A 17,361-nucleotide genomic window follows, 5' to 3' on the forward strand; every position below is an offset into this window, starting at 1 on the left:
TACAAAAGTCTGAGAACCACTAGCCTAGTTTCTGCCTCAGCCCGGTCTTCCTATCTTACTTTGCACTGCAAATTAGGTTGGAGCTGGGCCTGGGTCTGGACCGGCGTGAAGCAGGGGAAGGGGGGGAAGGGAAGAAGTCTGAGCCCCGCGAGCTGGGCTGTTCCCCCTCACAGATGCTGCTGCGTCATGGGTGCCACAAGCCCCAAGTCTGGCCCTGCTGTGCCCTGGCTCCAAGCGCGAGCAGACCTAGGGTTGCCAACCGTCTGGGATTGGCCAGAAGTCTCCCAGAATTGGGCTCAATCTCCAAGAGGATACCTAAGCCAATCCGGGAGATTTTAGGCCGCTAAAAGTCCAGTGCCGCAATGGGGCTAAGGCAGGATCCCTGCCTGCCCGGCTGGCAAGTCCCTCTAGCTCCTAGGCAGAGAGGTGTCCAGGGCGGTTCTACATGCTGCCCGAGCACCGACTCTGCCACTCCCATTGGCCGGGAACCGCGACCAATGGGAGCTGTGGGGGCGATGCCTTCAGGCAGGGGCAGCATGTGGAGCTGCCTGGCAGCCCCTGCGCCTAGGAGCCGGACATGGTGGCCGCTTCCAGGAGCTGCCCGAGGTAAGCGCTGCCGGGCCAGAGCCTGCACCCCTGAACCCCCGCCTGCCCCCAGAGCCTGCCCCGCCCCAGCCCCTGAAAGTGAGGGAGGGTGGGGGAGCGCAGCTGGAGTGAGAGGGCGGGGCCTCGCAGAAGGGGCGGGGCCTCAGAGAAGGGGCGGGGCGAGGGTGTTTGGGTCGCTGGGATTAGCCAGTTGGCAGCCCTCGGCCGACTTGCCCCCTCCCCCCGCGCTGAAGGCACGAACAGCTCCCGGGAGCCCGGCCCCCGCCGGGGCCCCTAGGAACCCATCGGCTCCGCTCCGCGTCCCCGGGGGGCCGGACAGCGGCAACCCCGCCGGAAGCGGCTCGCCCGGAAGCGGCGCCATGGCGCACAGCGAGACGGAGCCGCCGGAGGAGGAGACCCTGCGCCGCTGGGAACGGTAATGGGAGGGGAGCGCGGCGCGGGCGTGTGAGGGGACCCGGAGGACGGCCCGTACTTCCGGCTGCGGGGCATGCTGGGACGTGTAGTCTTGTCGCTCCGAGCGGCGAAAGCGTTGTGCGCATGCGTCATATTGTGGCGTCAGGGGCGGGCTTCTCTGGGGACCTCCCCTTCCCAGACAGACAGAACCAAACCCCTTTGCTCTGCCCCGCCCCTTCTCCGAGGCCCCGCCCCTGCTCACTCCCCCCCTCCATCCTCCCGCTCTCCCCCACCCTCGCTCACGCCCCCATTTTCACCGGGCTGAGGCAGGGGGCTGGGGTGGGGCAGGGGGTGCAGGCTCTGGGATGGGAGCGGGAATGAGGGATTTGGGGAGCAAGAGGCGGCTCCGGACTGGAGCTGAGGGGTTCGAAGTGTGGGAGGGGGCTCAGGGCTGGGAGGGGGTTTGGGGTGCAGGCTCCGGGCGGCACTTACTTCAGGGGGCTCCCAGAAGCGGCCAGCATGTCCCTGCGGCTCCTAGGCGCTGGGGCAACCAGGGAGGTTCCACGTGCTGCCCTTGCCCCCGCCCCTGCAGCTCCCATTGGCTGTGGTCCCTGGCCAATGGGAGCAGCGGAGCCGGTGCTTGGGGTGGGGGCAGTGCGCGGCGCCTCCCTGCCCACCCTTGCGCCTAGGGGCCGCAGTGACATGCTGGATGCTTCCAGGAACCGCGCGGAGCCAGGGCAGGCAGGGAGCCTGCCCTAGCCCCGCTGTGCCTCCAACTGGACTTTTAACGGCCCAGGCAGCAGTGCTGACGGGAGCCACCTTTTCGACCAGGCTTCCCGGTCGAAAACCGGACACTTGGCAACCCTTGATTCCATTGGGATGGGGCACGGGATGAGGTGGCAAAGCCTGGCCCTTTTAGGCCATGTCGGGCTGTGGTCCCTGGTGTCACTCAAAGGTGGGTCCCTAGTTCTACGAGTTGCCCTGACCTGGTGGCAGCAGTGGGGACCATCTCCACATCTCTCCCTTCCCGAAGGGCAGGCACTGTTTGTCCCAGTGGCTCTTGGACATGACAGCTGTTCTGCTTCCTGATTAGGGTGACCAGATAGCAAATGTGAAAAATCGGGACGGGGGTTGGGGGTAGTAGTTGCTTATATAGGAAAAAGTCCCAAATATCGGGACTGTCCCTATAAAATTGGGACATCTGGTCACCCTATTCCTGATGCTCTTTGGGGCTCTCCCCTGTTCCCCCTGTTATTGGGGTGTTGTCAGGAGAGAGTGACTCTGTCTCCTCTGTGCCACAGCCAGTGTAGTCACTCCTCTGGGCTCAGACGGGGCTTCGTGCCCTTCGTCCCCTTCAGGTTTGTGGACACTAACTGAGCTTGGTCAGGGTCTGCCTTAGTATTGAGGTGAGGTAACTCCTTGGCCTCATGTAGTAGGTCTCTGCAGAGATCTGGAGCCGGCCAGCTTGTCGGCTTTGACTGTTCCATCCCTTCCCATCCATGCAATGAAAAGCCCCTGTTCTGGCACAGGATCTCAAATGCGTTGCAGTCAGCCCTCATGAACCCTGCTGCGAAACACGGGGTTCTTATCACCTCCATTTTCCAACTGCAGAAACCGAAGCACACAGGTTTGCCAAGGTCACTCAGAAGCACTGACAAATCTGAGACTAGAACCTCGGGAGTCCTGATGTTCTGCTTCAGTAACTAGACCACACTGCCCCAAGGAATATGCTGTCCACCTGCCAACCCACCATGTGCCTAAACCAGCAGAGTCTTGTTGAATGGAAATGTGCTGAAATAAACACAATTTTGCATGATGCCCGTACCTGCCTGCTTCTCCTGTCATTTCAATTTGTTGTGTATGGAGTTGGGAATAAAAAGACACTATTTTTGCCTGTGGTTATCTTTCCTTAGGAAGCAGGCCCAGCTAAAGGCGAATGTGATTGAGGAGGACACTGAGGAGTGGCAGAAAGATTCCACCTTTGCAGGACTGGAGAGAGTGGGAGGGGTGGACCTCTCTTATGCCAAAGGGAACGACACAATCGCTTGCGCTTCCCTGGTGGTTCTCAGCTACCCAGATCTTGAGGTAATGGCTCTTGAACGGTCTCATGGTTGGGATACCTGTAAAGGCTTTGTAGAAAACCAGCCTACCCCAAAGGGCATCATGGACTGTATCTCAGCGTCACAAGGCTCTAGCCAAGTATCTGACCCACATGTTCACCAAGAAAAGGCTTTCTGCAGAGAGCATGGGTGAGGAGAAGAAAGTGATGGTCTCTGGTATTACCTAGCAAAATTAATTTGGAAATATGTAGTTTGGTCATGGAGTTACAGAGAACTTCTAGATGCCCAGGGAGATGGTTCTAGTGTATGGCAATTGTTCAGGAGTAGGTCAGAGATGATGATATTGAAAAGAAATAGCTCATAAACTGGCTTTGAAGATTTTGATTGAATTAGATAAATGTTGGAAATGATCAGTTTCACCCTCTACCCAGAAACAAACCGCAGAAAGGCCATTGTTATTCAACATTTACCAGGAGAGCAAGTTAAAACAATGTAGCATTCCTAGACATATGGTGCCTTCCTTGTCAGATCCCTCTGGCAATCAATTAATATGAGATGTGATTTACAATGGCACTTCCAAATCTGTTGTGAATCTCCCACATTCTGCAGTCATTAAACTTTGAATTAATAAAGATTTATCAGAGTTTATGTAGAGATTTCAACTAATGTAAAAAGTTGACAGTGATCTCCCCCTGTTGAACACTCAAATGGGGCCGAAGCATCCCTAGCCGTTGGCAAAGTCCCTGCACTCAAGCAGAGTAGGGTAGACTAGGGTATATCTGGTCATTTTCCATCATCTGCCCATTACTTCTCTCCCCCCATCACCCCTATGCTCACACTGAGGGGACCAGTTGGTGGGAGCTAATGTGCAGCATTTGTGTTTAACTTTGTGGGAGCGGCCCAGCAGGGTTAGGCGAGAGTATTGAAGCAAGAGAGAGAGAATATAAATACTGGAAAAGAAATATCTGAGCCGGTCAGGGTTAAACCAGCGATGGCCTGGGTTCCTGGGTTCAGTACACTGATCCTAGTGTCTGCTGTGTTAAGTTTCCCCTTGCAGACATGAGTCTATGTTCTCAGCACAGTCCTTGTTTTGTCCCAGGTGCTATATGAGGACTGTCAGATGGTAACCGTGAGCGCCCCCTACGTGGCAGGATACTTAGCTTTTCGAGAGGCCCCTTTCCTGGTGGAAGCTGCTCAGAGACTTCAGGAGCGAGAGCCTGGGCTCAGGCCTCAGGTGCAGCATGTTCCTTTCTCTCATGGGGAGATGTCCCTGGGGTGCTGGATGGACCTGAAAAGGAATCTTCCCTCGAGGTTGCGCTGGCCAGCACCCCGGCAGCAGGCAGGGCAGGGCAGGGTGCACCCTAACACAGCCTTGTTGTTGTGTCTGTTTCGCTGTCTCCAGGGGGATGGGGAAACCAAGCCAATGGCCAGCCAGACTTCACCTTGTCTGTGAACAGGATAGGGAGGACACTGGGATGACTCCCATCCTTCCTTTAGCACTACTGGGGTGCCGGGTACTCGGCCTGCAATAGAAATATCAGCTCCCTACTCCCGGGGGTGGTCATCAAAAGGGGCATGAAAGAGAGAGCGAAGCAGGCAGGGGTGGGGAGAACCTGGGTAAAGGAGCTGTAGGGGTGGGGCAAAGGATTGAAATGGAGCCTTCTCCTTCCTCACGGAGCTGGCCTCACTCGCCACTTGTTCAGGGCGGAGGTGCGTTCACTCAGCTAGCGCGTTCCATGGTGCTTGGTAACTAACACGTCACCTGGGGGCTCTTCCAGGTGCTGCTCGTAGATGGGAATGGCGTGCTCCATCACAGAGGTACGAGAGAGCTCTGCCCCCTGATGGGGACCCCCAGGCCCTAGGAGAGAGCACTTCCCCGCAACGGGGACCCCGCAGGCTCCAGGAGAGAGTGCTGCCCCCCTGACAGGGACCCCCAGGCTCCAGGAGAGAGTGCTGGCCCCCCCCAACGGGGACCCCCAGGCTCCATGAGAGAACACTGTTCCCCCCGACAGGGACCCCCAGGCTCCAGGAGAGAGCGCTGCCCCCCGACGGGGACCCTGGGCTGTTCCCTCTGATGAGGGTCACCAGAACAGGATGGAGAACCCCACTGCTGGCCCCTTCCTGTTTCCTTTGACCATCTCTTGGTTTCTTCGGCAGGGTTTGGGGTGGCCTGCCACCTGGGGGTGCTGACGGGCCTGCCCTGTATTGGTGTGGCCAAAAATCTCCTGCAGGTTGATGGCCTGGCCAAGGATGAGCTGCACAAGGAGCAGGTAAGGCCAGCACAAGCATCCCTCCCTCCTGTGCCAGTGCGGGGAATGGAGTAAGAGCCTGGGTGAATGGGAGCTCTTAGCGACCCCCCTCCTGGCCTCTCCCGCCACGGGGAGCTGGGGAGCCACATGCTGGCTGGCAAGGGGCAGCTCCCGGTTTCTCCGTCCCAGCCTTTCCCAGCAGGAAGTGCTGGCCGCACTGTGGGCACTCCATGCTGGCGTTAAGTAGAGGCCAAAGCAAAGGTGGCTGCAGTGATCACTCCGTTTCCCTGAAAAACAAGCCTGTTCAGACAAAGAAGGGACGTTCTGGAGGAGGCTCTCCCAACCCCTCCTGGAACTGATGCACTGGAGCTCTCACCAGCTGGCCCTTGGGTGCTCGCTCGTTTTAGATCCGCGACCTGCAGATGGGAGGAGCCATGTTCCCTCTGAGGGGCACCTCGGGGAGAGTCCTGGGCATGGTAAGTCATGGGGAGTCTGCTTTGCGTGTTGGTCATGGATGGGCCTTCTCCATGTTCCCTAGCCTGGCTCAGATGGGAAGGAGGGAGGGGACAAAGTATAGTGCAGCTCTCTGCAGCCCAGTGACAATAAGCCAGGAGGGCAGGATCTGAGCAGAGCAGAGCTAAGGCTCCCCTCCCATTCCTTTCAGCGCAAGCACTCTCAGAAAGGCGTGGGATCCCCTCCTGGGATGCATGGCCTCTTTCTCATATGTGACAGTGGAATGTGAGATGCCATGTCCTGGTCTAGCTGCCCGTGTCCTGCACCATTACAGCAAAGGGGCAAAGCACAGGCAGGAGTTTTTTCTGTGGCAGGTCTCCAGATTGTGAGACAGGAACCCCTGCAACTTGGTGGAAAAGGCAGCTTGGGAAATGGTGGGGCTAGCTGTGTCCCCACTCAGAACTGGCAGGTGTCAGCTGCCTCCTTCGCATGGATATATTTCAGTTCACTCCAGGTTCCACTGAGCAAGGTCCCTTGCTCTGAGCAGTGAAATATTGAGGGAGGGGAGCACAAGGAGCCCTAGGAGACAGACCCTCCCTGTGATGCTCTCAAGCAGAGAGGAGAAGTAAAGCCCTGGGCTCCGAAGTGTCTGACACCCCCCAGCTCTCCCAAGTGTCCCCATGTGCGTGTGCAATCACTGACGTCTTGTGTTCGTTTTAAACAAGCCCCAAATCTCTGATCTGTCCGGTTTCCAACCCTCCAGGCCCTGCGCAGCTATAACAAGAGCACGAAGCCCATCTATGTCTCCGTAGGCCACAGGACGTGCCTGGAGTCGGCAGTGCGCCTGGTCCAGTCCTGCTGTAGGTACCGGATCCCAGAGCCCATCCGACAGGTGCGAAGGCAGGGGCAGCTAGGGGATGGGGATCCAAGCCTGTCATGGGAGACGTGGCCTGTTAGATAGCAAAGGGGTAACAGGCAGCTGTGAATTACTGGGCTGCGACAGCATGTCGGAGCTCAGCTGGCCTCGCTTCCCCAAGAGCAGCTCCTGAGCCTGCTGGGCCGTCCCCTCCAGCTACGGGCTACAGCCAGTCCTGGCAGTTCTGATCTACCTGTCTTAAACACGAGGAACAAACTGCTCCTTCCCGGTTTCTTTGTCCTCCTGACCTGTCCCTGATCCAGCCTGGTGGGGCTCTCTGCTCCTCTCTGCAGGCTGGCTCTGGGGTTAATAATGCAGAGGAGCTGGAGGTGCAGTTTTCCCAGAATGTGGAGCCGAACACAGACTGCAGTGTTCATCCTCTGGGCTATGGGGTATGCCGCACTCCGCAACAAGCTGCAGGCTGCCGGTTCCAGATGTAGCCTGTAAGTGGCAGCACTAGATCGCATTCAGTGCCTCTTGCTGCCAGCAATTTTATAATTAAATCACAGCAGGGCTGGAGAAATGAGTCTCAAGAAGTGTGAAGCGCTGGAATTTCTACTGGCCAAGAGCTTCCTTCTCCTCAGGATCACCCTGCCATTGGCAGTTCAGGCAGGCTGCCCTGCTCTGCATTTGGGGAGCAGAGTCTGTTCTATGTCCCCGTTGTAACATCACCCTGGAACAGGGAGTGTTCCTACTGCTACACCTCGGCCTTCATCACGTGTCTGCCAGCCCTGGCTCTGCTGCCTCTCTGAGCAGTATTGACAAGGCTCCGACCAAGGCCAGACACACAGGCGCTGCAGACAGAAGCTGTTCACTGGCTTTGTGATATTTTCTGAAAATTGAACCATGTGACACTGTTAGTTGTGGAGTGACAAGCAAACCTCAAAGCAAAACTGCCTATTGGCGTCTCCAGACCAGAGCTGATCATGGTGTTTCTGGGCCCATATCCCACCTCCTGACAGACTGGAGCAGTCTTACAGGTCGTCTAGTCCCGTAGCTCACTGCCGGCAGTGGCCAGCACCCGATGCTTCCGGAGACAGCCTTTCATAGTTGCACTGTGTGGCTCTTGGGGGCGTGTTAGGAGGGAAGGGGAAAAGCCTTCCCCAGTGGAAACATGCCCGTTTTTCTTTTGGAAATCATTTTGACCCAGGTGCCCTACTCATCACAGATGCTTTCTGTCACCTTCAGTCCCATTCCCCTGCCTCTTTGAGACTAGCCAGCTGGACTTCTCCAGCTGCTGCAGCTAACCTGGAGCATTAGTTAAAGGGACAAAATTGATTTCCTGGTGACTCCTTCCGGGGAAAGATTTGAGAACTATCTCCAAGGATTAGAAGGGTGTGAACCCAAGGAGGGAGGGGAATTATTCAGCGCTGGGATTCTTGGACTTTTCCATAGTACAGGTCATATCTTCATGGAGAGTGTGTCATAGAGGCTTATATGGACCTCACCAGCTCGCCAATACACTATCTCATGGAACCTGCCCCGCATCACTCAGCTTCCCTGGGGTTATGACAACAATCACCTACAGGAAACAAGAACTTGAGTCACAAAGGATGTAACTTCTTTTGATGTGATTTAGTGGCTGGAGGCGAGGTAGTGGAGCCAGCACCAGGCACCAGCTAGGTCTCCACAGATGCTGTAGCTGTTCCCCGGAGCAGCTTTTGGGAGCCTCTGGTTTGGGTGGTCTAGGGAGGAGGAACGGGATAAAACTGAGCAAAAGCTGAAAATTCAGCAACATTGGGCAATCCTTTTGCTGAGATCTAGCTGACCATAGAACAGGGATTAGCGTGTGGTAGGGCTGAAAGCCAGAGCCCTTTGAGTTAAAGCTGGGCTGAGTAAAGCACTAGAAAATAGAATTAAGGGGTCCTTCCTGCACTAAGTGACTTGTCGGCCTTTTCTGTGTGGTATTTCTCTGTGGTGAGCCTGCAGGGCGTTGAGGATATGTGAAAGGGGAATGTCCTACAGCAGGTTTTGCCTGGGTAGTGCCTTGTGATCACAGCTTTTCTGATGCCCAAGGTGAAGCTTCAGGGTTATCAGCCCTTGAAGCTTTCCCTGGTTCTGAAGGTTCTGGTAGTTTCAAACAGGTGCAGCTCACAGCTGAGCTCAGCTCTTCCGTTCCCTTCTTCGCTGGGCCATGGTGCAGTCTTACATGACAGCAGTGGCTGTGTAGCTGCTGTGGGGACATAAACCTGCCCCCCTGCTGGAGGCACAGCTGGCCCCATCCTGCACTGGGGTACATGTGGCTAAGTTGTACGAAGTGGGCGCCAGACATCATCTTGGCCATGAATGTGGTCGCATTTGTATTTGGAACAAGAGGTGGCTTTGCTGACTGGGGACGTGTGTCTCAGATGCAGCAAGTGTTGTGAACTTTCAGAGGAAGCCGAGGGAAATTCATTGTCTGCTACAATAAATATTTATATCCCGCTTGGACCTCATTCCGCGAGTAAATACGAGGCCGAGGCATGAGAACTCCGTGTGCGGAGAGGGAGCACTCTGTCTCGTCTGGCAGGCTCATGAATATTTGAGGTTCCCCTGCGGAGGTTTGATCCCGGCCAGAGGGACCTCCCAGGTGCAACCCAAACAAAGGAACCCAGGTGAACATAAACCAGCCTCCCACTGCCACAGGGAAAACACTCTACCTACAGCTACTGGTGACATGACACTGAATCTTCCTGAGCTGCCCCTGGTGTCCCGAATAAGAGCTCCTCTTGACCTGTCTGTGGGTGCAAGAATTCCAAGCCTGTCCAGATTCCAAACTACACATGCACGGGGTATGGAGTGGAGCCTTTTAGCATATGAGCTCCCTGCCTTTGACTCCCAGGGATGGAACAGAACCTGCACTGGAATAGGCTCTGTTACCTCTGCAGTCTTGCCTTTCTGCTTTGCTGCCCATCAGACTCCTGCTCACTACTTGACCCTTTTCACTCCAGCTAGCAGCTTGCCCAGCAGGTTCCTGCTGGGTCAGGAGCCGCCGGCAGAGCAATCTGTGGGGTAATGCTGGCCCGCCACAAAGCGGCAGAGAAGCAAGTCTGAATTGGTGCCCCTGGGTGCTGCACTTTCAAGCCACTGCACCTGTGCTGTTAAACTCTCCTCCATCAAGGAACTGGAAGACAAGCTATCAGCCCTGCTCTGCCTGTTACATGTTCCTGCTATCCAGCAGGGATTGCCAACTGAGGGCTAGAACCCCTTACTCCCTGAGACCTGACCCTCCTTCCCCCTCCACCAGCTTGCTGTGCCCACATGTGCCACTGGTGCCCATTCACAAAATAGACAAGGTAGAAATTCCAGACCCCTAATGCCAGCACTAGTCCCCTCCGAAAATAGAAGGGATTATTACAGCACAATGATCCATTTTATTGATTAGCCTCTGGGTTAATAAGCTGGGTTAAGCTGTCTCTCAGCATAGCATTAGGAGTGAGCGCTGGCAAGTAACTTGCTGCCTAATCAAGCCTTAGCTGTGTTATTAGGCGAACTTGGTTTGGGGCTTTTTCCTCCTGCAGAAGAACAGTAAGTGAATCAGGCTTTTGCTACTTGGGCTCCCAGTAGGCATTCTGTCGAGCAGTCTGTTTCCCTTGTTATGAAATTCATCGCGTAATGTCTTATCCTGAAGAGTGATCAGAGTTATTTGTCAGCTGAGATATGAAACTGTCCAATCACAAAAAGAGGAAAATATTCCTCCAAACAAACTGCTCCTTATGTAACTGTATTTCATTGTCTGGCATGTGGAGTTGGTGAGTGGCTCTTAAGCAGCATCTCCGGCACAGAACTCATAGGGAGGCGTGAAGCGAGCTAGTGGGGAGTTTGGTGCGGGAATGTTCACAAACAGCACAAACATGTGAGTTACATCCAGGGCAGCCGTTGAGAGTTTTATTAATCCATCCTGGCCTTGTACGTTTGTTTAGTTCCCTTCAGCTGGAAGGAGCCCAAACTGTTTCAGAGTGGGGGTGGTATCATGAAGCCATCTCTGGAGTGAAGCACAGCAGCTGTTCGGAGCTACCACTGTGCAGTGAGGTTTTTAAGGGAGGAAGTGAAGAGTGACTTTCCCAAGTGAAGCTTTGGGGAGAGTTTAGCCCAGCACTCCCACCGTTACATTGTTGAGGTGGCTATGGCTCCTTTAATGACCACAGAGGGCTGCCTCTCACTAGAAAGATGGCCCCTTGCGCCACACCAGGCCACTGGTTCCGCGGTGACTCTGACCTGCACCAGTGCCGAGTCACCAGCAGCACATGCTACAGCTCACTCTGTTTTCTTTGGAGGCCTCCAGCCAAGTATTGAGCAAGCCCTGTCCTGCTTAGCTGGAGATTTGACAAAGGTGTGTTTTCCTCTGTGAATCACACACCTGAGAACGAGCTGTACTCTGGGAAATGAAGCTATCTGACTAAGAGTTTGTTTCCACCAGAATTGTTCCTAAAGGATTTCACATGGCACATGGAGGACCCTTGGTTCATGACCACTTCTAGGCATCTTCCAATGGCTTGATGGAGATCACTGAGTCAATGTCTGTAGCTTTGGGCTTTTCCCCATGGAATGTTGAATGCCTGATTTAAATAACAGAGTTGTTGGCCTGTGCTCTGACTCTGGGGCTTTGGTAGCACAGGAGGGAACTGTGTGTCTGAGAACCCTAAGGAAAAAGAGAATAAAGGTGTCTAGCCTGTTTGGTGAAGAGGGCGGCTGCTTGCAGGTAGCAAAGGGCCAGCTGATTGTCTCAGTGTTCTGTGCAGGGAGGTGCAGACAGGATGGTTGTGTCCGTTAGAACAGTCCCTATGAGAACACAAGCAGGGGCGACTGGCCTTCTGATCCCCACCCCCTTGTAGAGCCCACCTTGTCATCTGTGCGTCTTTGCCTGAGATGTTCCCATGAAAAAACTCCTGAAACACACCAAGTTAGTGGCTCCTCACTGTCCTGCTGTCTCTGGTGGGCACTGAGTGGCATTTCTCCTCCGGTGGGGCGAGTGGACGATTTCCTGTTTGCTTTCCCTGATTCAGAATGGCTCTCTCCAGGGTAGTGGCCCTGGAGGGGAAGGGGCAGTCACGCTGGCAATGCAGAGTGGGTTTGAGAGAGGGGGCTGAGGCAGACATGGGCAGGGAGACCATTCCGGGGATGCGGGGGGGGGCGAAGCAGCAGGGAGGGGGGAAGCCATGTGAGCCTGTGGTCCAGCCCACTCTGCCATCCCAGCGAGAGCCCTCCCGCCCCCACGCAGCCCAAAGTGTACATTGAAAAGACAAGCACAAAGGTCTTCCGGCAGCCTCTGTTCTCAGCCTGGGAGCGGCTTCCCCAGCCAACTCAGCCCTGCGTCGTCCTGGCAGGCCGATGCAACTGGCTCAGGTGTGGGCTGGTGTGTGACCTCGCCCTGCAGCCCAGAGCTGGGGAGGGAGACTCATTCCCAGAACTAGCCTAGCTCTCAGTGGGACACGGAACCTTTTGCCCGTAGGTCACCAGTTCAAATCCAGCCCCAGGCAAGTCGTTCCCAGCTGTTAGCTGGCTGGTGTGCAGCGCCTTGCTGGGTCTCAGCCCCCTTCCCAATGGACAGGTGTATGCAACCCTATAGCCACCGCCACTGCTGGCACCAGTGGGGCCCTGGTCTCACTCTCAGCCGTGGGGCCCAAGACTGAAACAGCCAGGGAGACCAAATGACCCTCTTGTCCCTGGACGGGGCTCCCTCCTGCTGAGGCCGAGGCTGCTGGAGGGACAGTGTGAGTAAAGTTCGCCCTGCTGCTGCAGCCGCCCTGGGCATGGCTAGAGGGACGGGTGTGGCCACGTCTACCATGGCTGGGGGGACAGTGCATGAGTGGACGGCTGCGATGTGGGAGCAAGTGACACTTCTGCCTTAGCCCAGCTCTGCTGCCCCTTCGCGATGCTCCTCCCAGGAGCAGGGTGGGAATGTTCCCAGCGCGGCTGGCTCACATGGTAGCTATCCTCATGCTGGGAGCGGCAGGTGGGGAGGGAGCTCAGAGTCCAGTGTCTATAGACAGCGAACGCCTCCACCCGGGGCGTCCCTGACCCAGCAGCTCTCGCTGCCACTCCAGGAAAAAGCAATTAAAACGCCCCAGCACTTCTTTCCCCGCCTGCCTGTTTCCAGCACAAGGAGGGAGCTGCTAGACACACGGCCGGGTGCTGGCAGGGCAAAATTGCCACAGGGCCTTTGTGCTGCTGGTCAGACAGACGTGGCTCCCAGCGGCTTCCTGTGGGCAGAGGGGCACTGGTCCTTCCAAGCTTCCTTCCCTCTGTGGCCGGGCCCAATGGCTGTAGCAAGGGGGTTGCAGTGAGGGCTGCGGCTCGAAGGTGCAGCTACTGTCCAGACCAGCACTAGCTGTTCAGGCCAGGCTAAGGCAGCGGTGTCAGAGCTCCCTGGTGTTTCAGGGAGCAGCCCCCCAAAAGAGCTTTCTCGCCCTCCCCCACTCCCTGCACCTGGCATCACTAAATACCCGTCTCTGTGGGGAGGGAGACTGGTTTGCTCTCTCAAGGACTCTAACCTGCCCTTGGGGTTCTGACAGGTCTTTTCTGTCTCCTGTGTGTGTGCCCCAATAGGACGAGACAGTTCAGATGGAGCTCATGCTGGGTCTGAGGCCTTGGGGCTGTGCAAAGCATCACTCTTTCCTGCAGTTCCATTTGGAGGGGGCTTTGCACCCCCATCGAGGAGGTTCTTGTGGACAGAGGGAGAAGCCAGTTAGGCTGCTCTAGGCATGAAGGAGTGTACTACACCTTGAAGGGACAGGTTGGAGCTTATGGCTAAGAGGGAGAGTATGGGGGGTCATACTGAAAGGTGAACTGTCAGGCTGGAGAAAGGTTATTAGTGGAGTTCCTCAAGGATCAGTCTTGGGACCAACCTTATTTAACATTTTCATTCATGACCTTGGCACAAAAAGTGAGTGTGTGCTAATAAAATTCGCGGATGACACAAAGTTGGGAGGTATTGCCAATATGGAGGAGGACCGGAATATCGTACAAGAAGATTTGAATAACCTTGTAAACTGGAGTGTAGAAATGGGATGAAATCTAATAGTGCAAAGTGCAAGGTCATGCACTTAGGGACTAACAATAAGAATTTTTGCTGTAAGCTGGGGATGGATCAGTTGGAAGCCACAGAGGAGGAGAAAGACCTGAGTGTATTGATCTTGAGCTGGAGTCCGGGCTCTAGGACCCTGGGAGGTGAGATGGTCCCAGAGCTCAGGCTCTGCGCCCAGAAGTCTACATTGCAATTAAACCACCCTGCAAGCCCAAGGTAGCTGCACGGGCCAGCCGTGGGTGTCTGATTGCAGTGTAGACATACCCTATGAGTCTGAGACAGCCTGGGGTGTAACCAGAGGCCCTGCCCTAGGGCTGGGCTATATTAAAAGGAACAGGAAGCCGAGCAAGAGAGAGGGGAGCAGAAGCCTGCAGCTGCAGTGGGTGGGCAGGCATTGTTTCATCAAGCAGACCAGCCTAACGAGAGCCTTTGTCCTGAGGTGAGGGCTTTATGGACTGTGAATTGAAGCCTTGTTAAAAGGGGATATGCTAGTTTGTTAGGTGCGTTGCTCTCGCCTTGCCCGAGGCTGCTAAAGCAAACCCATTGCTGCCCCAGTTGGGACCCTGAAGGTGGGGCACCCCTGCAGCACTGCAAGGGGGAGTACAAGGACTGCCCACCCCTCCACACCGTGGGTGGGGCTGCTGAGCCTTTTGCTGGAATTTCGGGTCCCACCCCCACTCTTCCTCTTCTCCCAAGGTGCAATCCAGTCTCTGCTTCCAGGTGTCCTGCCGAGGGGGAGCGTGCAGTGCTGCTCTGCTTCTCCATGGGCTGGGTGCACGGGGCAGCTGGGAAATAACTCGGGTCGCTTCCCCTTCACCTCAGCAATTGCCAGGGGTCTGGATTCACTCGGCAGGTCAGCGTCCACCTCCTGCTTTGCCCCTGGCCGCCGTAAGTCCAGATTGGCCTGTCATGTCCCTGCACCACATCTGAGGGCGTCAGAGCCGAGGAGGAGCTGGGGTAGATGCCCGTCGGGTGAGGGCTGGGTATGGTATGAGCTGTGCAGAGGCTCACAGGTTGCCGTGGGGGTAGGGGAGATATGTGAATTGTATTTCTATTGGACATCCCAGCCACTCAGGTCTCTTAGAGGCCTCTGGCAGAGGCCAGATGAACTCACCAGAGCTCCTGGACTGTGCGTCGAGAGCTGGAGGGATTTGATGGGGATTTGCTCTCCCAGCTGAGCTGTCTGGCTGTTACCCCTGTGCTTTGTTGCCTGTTGCCCCCCATCCTCAGCGCTTGGGAGAGGGCCAGGGCAGAGCTGGCCCTTGGCACTGAATGGTGTGCACCCGCTGCCCACTCTATGCCTTGCTGCCTTCCGTTGTGGTAAATGCAGAAATGGGGAGCTGGGCTTTAGGAAATCTCATTTCTGCTTCCACAATGAACCACGCTGCAGCTAAGGCTGCCTGGGCTCAGACCCTTCTCCTCCATTTTGGGTCTTTGTCTTCTCAGCCCAGGTGCAGTTGAGGCAGAGGGACTGAATGGAGCGGGATAAGGTCAGGGAGGTGTGTGGGGGGGTGGTCCCTACTTGTGCGAGAGCCCTACCCGGGACTGCCAGCCGTATGCTGTAGATAGCTTGGGGGGGGGAAGAGGGCTGAGCCTTCACGCCCCTCTCACTTGCAGAGGGGGTGAATGCTGCACACGGACAGCGCACCAGGGCCCTGCGGAGTGACTCCCCCTCCTGGCCTGTGCAGCTGCCTGAGAGCATCTGCCTGGCACAGTTCGTTAGAGAGCGGCGGGCGTGGGGCGGTCTGACCAATCAAGTCTTGAGTCTTCGCTAATCCATCTCCTCCCCAATTCCAGGCTGACATCAGATCCAGAGAGTACATCCGGAAGCACCTGTCCTCCCCACTGGGGGGCACGTCTCCTGGGCCAGGGAGGTAGGTGTGTGGGTGGCCTAAGCAAGCGCACGTCCAGAGGGGATCTGCTCATGTAATGCTCTTGGGTAATGGCATTAAAGGGACAGTCGGGGTAACAAGGTAGGATAAAGGGCTGCAGGGCACATGCTGCCCCCGCGGAGCAGGAGATTTCCGACGGGCACCGTCTGTGCTGCACCATGTGTTCCCGCCGAAGGTGCAGTGTCCTGGGCTGACTGGACCACGAGGCTGTGGCAGGTCACTGGGGATTTTGTCTGTTTCCGGTGTACATGATAAGCAAAGTGAACGGTCCCCGGGTGTGATGTGAGGGTGGACAGAAATACCCTTCGAGGAGCTCGCCTCTGGGCCTTAATGAATAAAGAAAGGGCCAGGCCACCTCATTCTTTTGTAAAGTAGGGCTGGATTCTGCCCTGGTATATTGATGTAAATCCAGAGAAACCCCTCTGATGTCCGGAATAAGTGAGAGCAGAACTCTGCTCTAAACCGTTCTCTTGATATCAACCTCCTGCCCTGCCGGGCCCTTTGTATTTAGAGATAGAGGCAACATTCTCAGCGCAGTTTCTGGCAGCTCATAGCCGGGTTCTCTCAGTGCTACAGTCACCTGTGCAAATAAGGGGCTGGAGAGATCCAGGACAATAAAAATGCATGGAGATTAGCCTGGTTAGTGAGGGGCAAATTGCTCCCAGGTCTCCCAGGCTGATCTGCTCTCGAGGGGAGCATAAGGACCAGGACACAGCTGGGTGTGGCGTGGAGGCTGGTGCTGGTTCACGTGACACTCTGATACTGCTGATGGGGGGAGGCGATGTTCAGATCCTGCAGGAACAACTCTACCTATGAACCACAGCCTGCTCCACTGCCCTGCTCTTGTCCTGCCTGGCATCTCCACACAGCTCTGCAACGCACCGTACCGGCCCTGCCTTCTAATCCAAGCCCAAGATCCCCACCCCCATGGCTTGGCTGCTGCCCCTCAATCCCGATTTGCAGCACTTTCCTGCTGGGCCAGTCCTGGGCAGATGCTGACAGTCCCAGCAAATGCATGCACCGAGTTGAGACCCCAAACTCATGGCATGAGATATCAGCACCAGTGTCTGAAGATGGTGCCCCAGAGCTCCTGTATCTCTCCTTCCAGTTCCCAGAGTAGCAGGGAGTTACCTAGGATGGTTTGGCTTTTTTTACTCTTTGTGACCTTTCCTTGTTCTTGATCAAGGAAGGAAGAAGCTGAGCCCAAGCATTAATTTGGCACCAGGAAGACACTGTCCAGCCCCAGGGTGAACTTGAGCCTTCCACCCCCTCTGGGATCAGAGCTCCAAGACCTCCTTTCCAGCAAGCCTCTACAGGGCACCGACTAACCGTCCACGCCAGGAACTCAGGGTAATTCATGGGGTGAAAAGCCAGGATGACCAGAGAGAAACCAGGAGACTGTGTCCCCCTGGGCTCTGCTAATGGGGCAGGAGCCCCAGTCTTTGATGGTTTGTAAATTCTAGAGAATATTTTATATTCCAATTTTGAAAACACACTCTGTAAAAATAAATTCTCACCAGCTCTCGTACACTAACAAAGCAGTGTTTGAGTCAAGAGAGAGATTATTTGCTGCAAGACTGTGAGAATTCGCTTTTGGGGGGGGGGGGGGGGTTATTAACAAACAATGAGTTAAAGACAGCATGAAGCTCCCAGTTTGACACTGGCCTCTTGCCATCCCTTTAGTGACAGTCTCATGGGCTCGCCGCTCCCCATCCTCCTTTTACCCTTTCCTTCCCCCTCCTCCAGTCTGTGCAATTGCTGTCACTTCACACATCTCAGGGGAACA

The 17,361-nt window shown here is 55.7% G+C and overlaps 1 protein-coding gene across 2 annotated transcripts; it reads left to right on the top strand.

Annotated features, from left to right (window-relative positions):
- Nucleotides 1–772: 772 nt before the first annotated feature.
- Nucleotides 773–17,105, top strand: ENDOV (endonuclease V). 2 transcript variants are annotated; one of them, XM_077833163.1, is made up of 9 exons: nucleotides 773–1,021; nucleotides 2,913–3,084; nucleotides 4,159–4,293; nucleotides 4,838–4,877; nucleotides 5,217–5,329; nucleotides 5,716–5,784; nucleotides 6,525–6,653; nucleotides 15,481–15,557; nucleotides 16,762–17,105. In XM_077833163.1, the coding sequence occupies exons 1-9, from the start codon at nucleotides 966–968 to the stop codon at nucleotides 16,787–16,789; spliced, it is 819 nt and encodes a 272-aa protein (XP_077689289.1). In that variant the 5' UTR covers nucleotides 773–965; the 3' UTR covers nucleotides 16,790–17,105. The 2 variants fall into 2 exon arrangements, with proteins under 2 accessions (XP_077689289.1, XP_077689290.1); XM_077833164.1 differs by lacking the exon at nucleotides 4,159–4,293.
- Nucleotides 17,106–17,361: the final 256 nt, after the last annotated feature.

The sequence above is a fragment of the Eretmochelys imbricata genome, chromosome 14 (genome assembly GCF_965152235.1).
Source record: "Eretmochelys imbricata isolate rEreImb1 chromosome 14, rEreImb1.hap1, whole genome shotgun sequence".
Taxonomy (NCBI): Eukaryota; Metazoa; Chordata; order Testudines; family Cheloniidae; genus Eretmochelys; species Eretmochelys imbricata.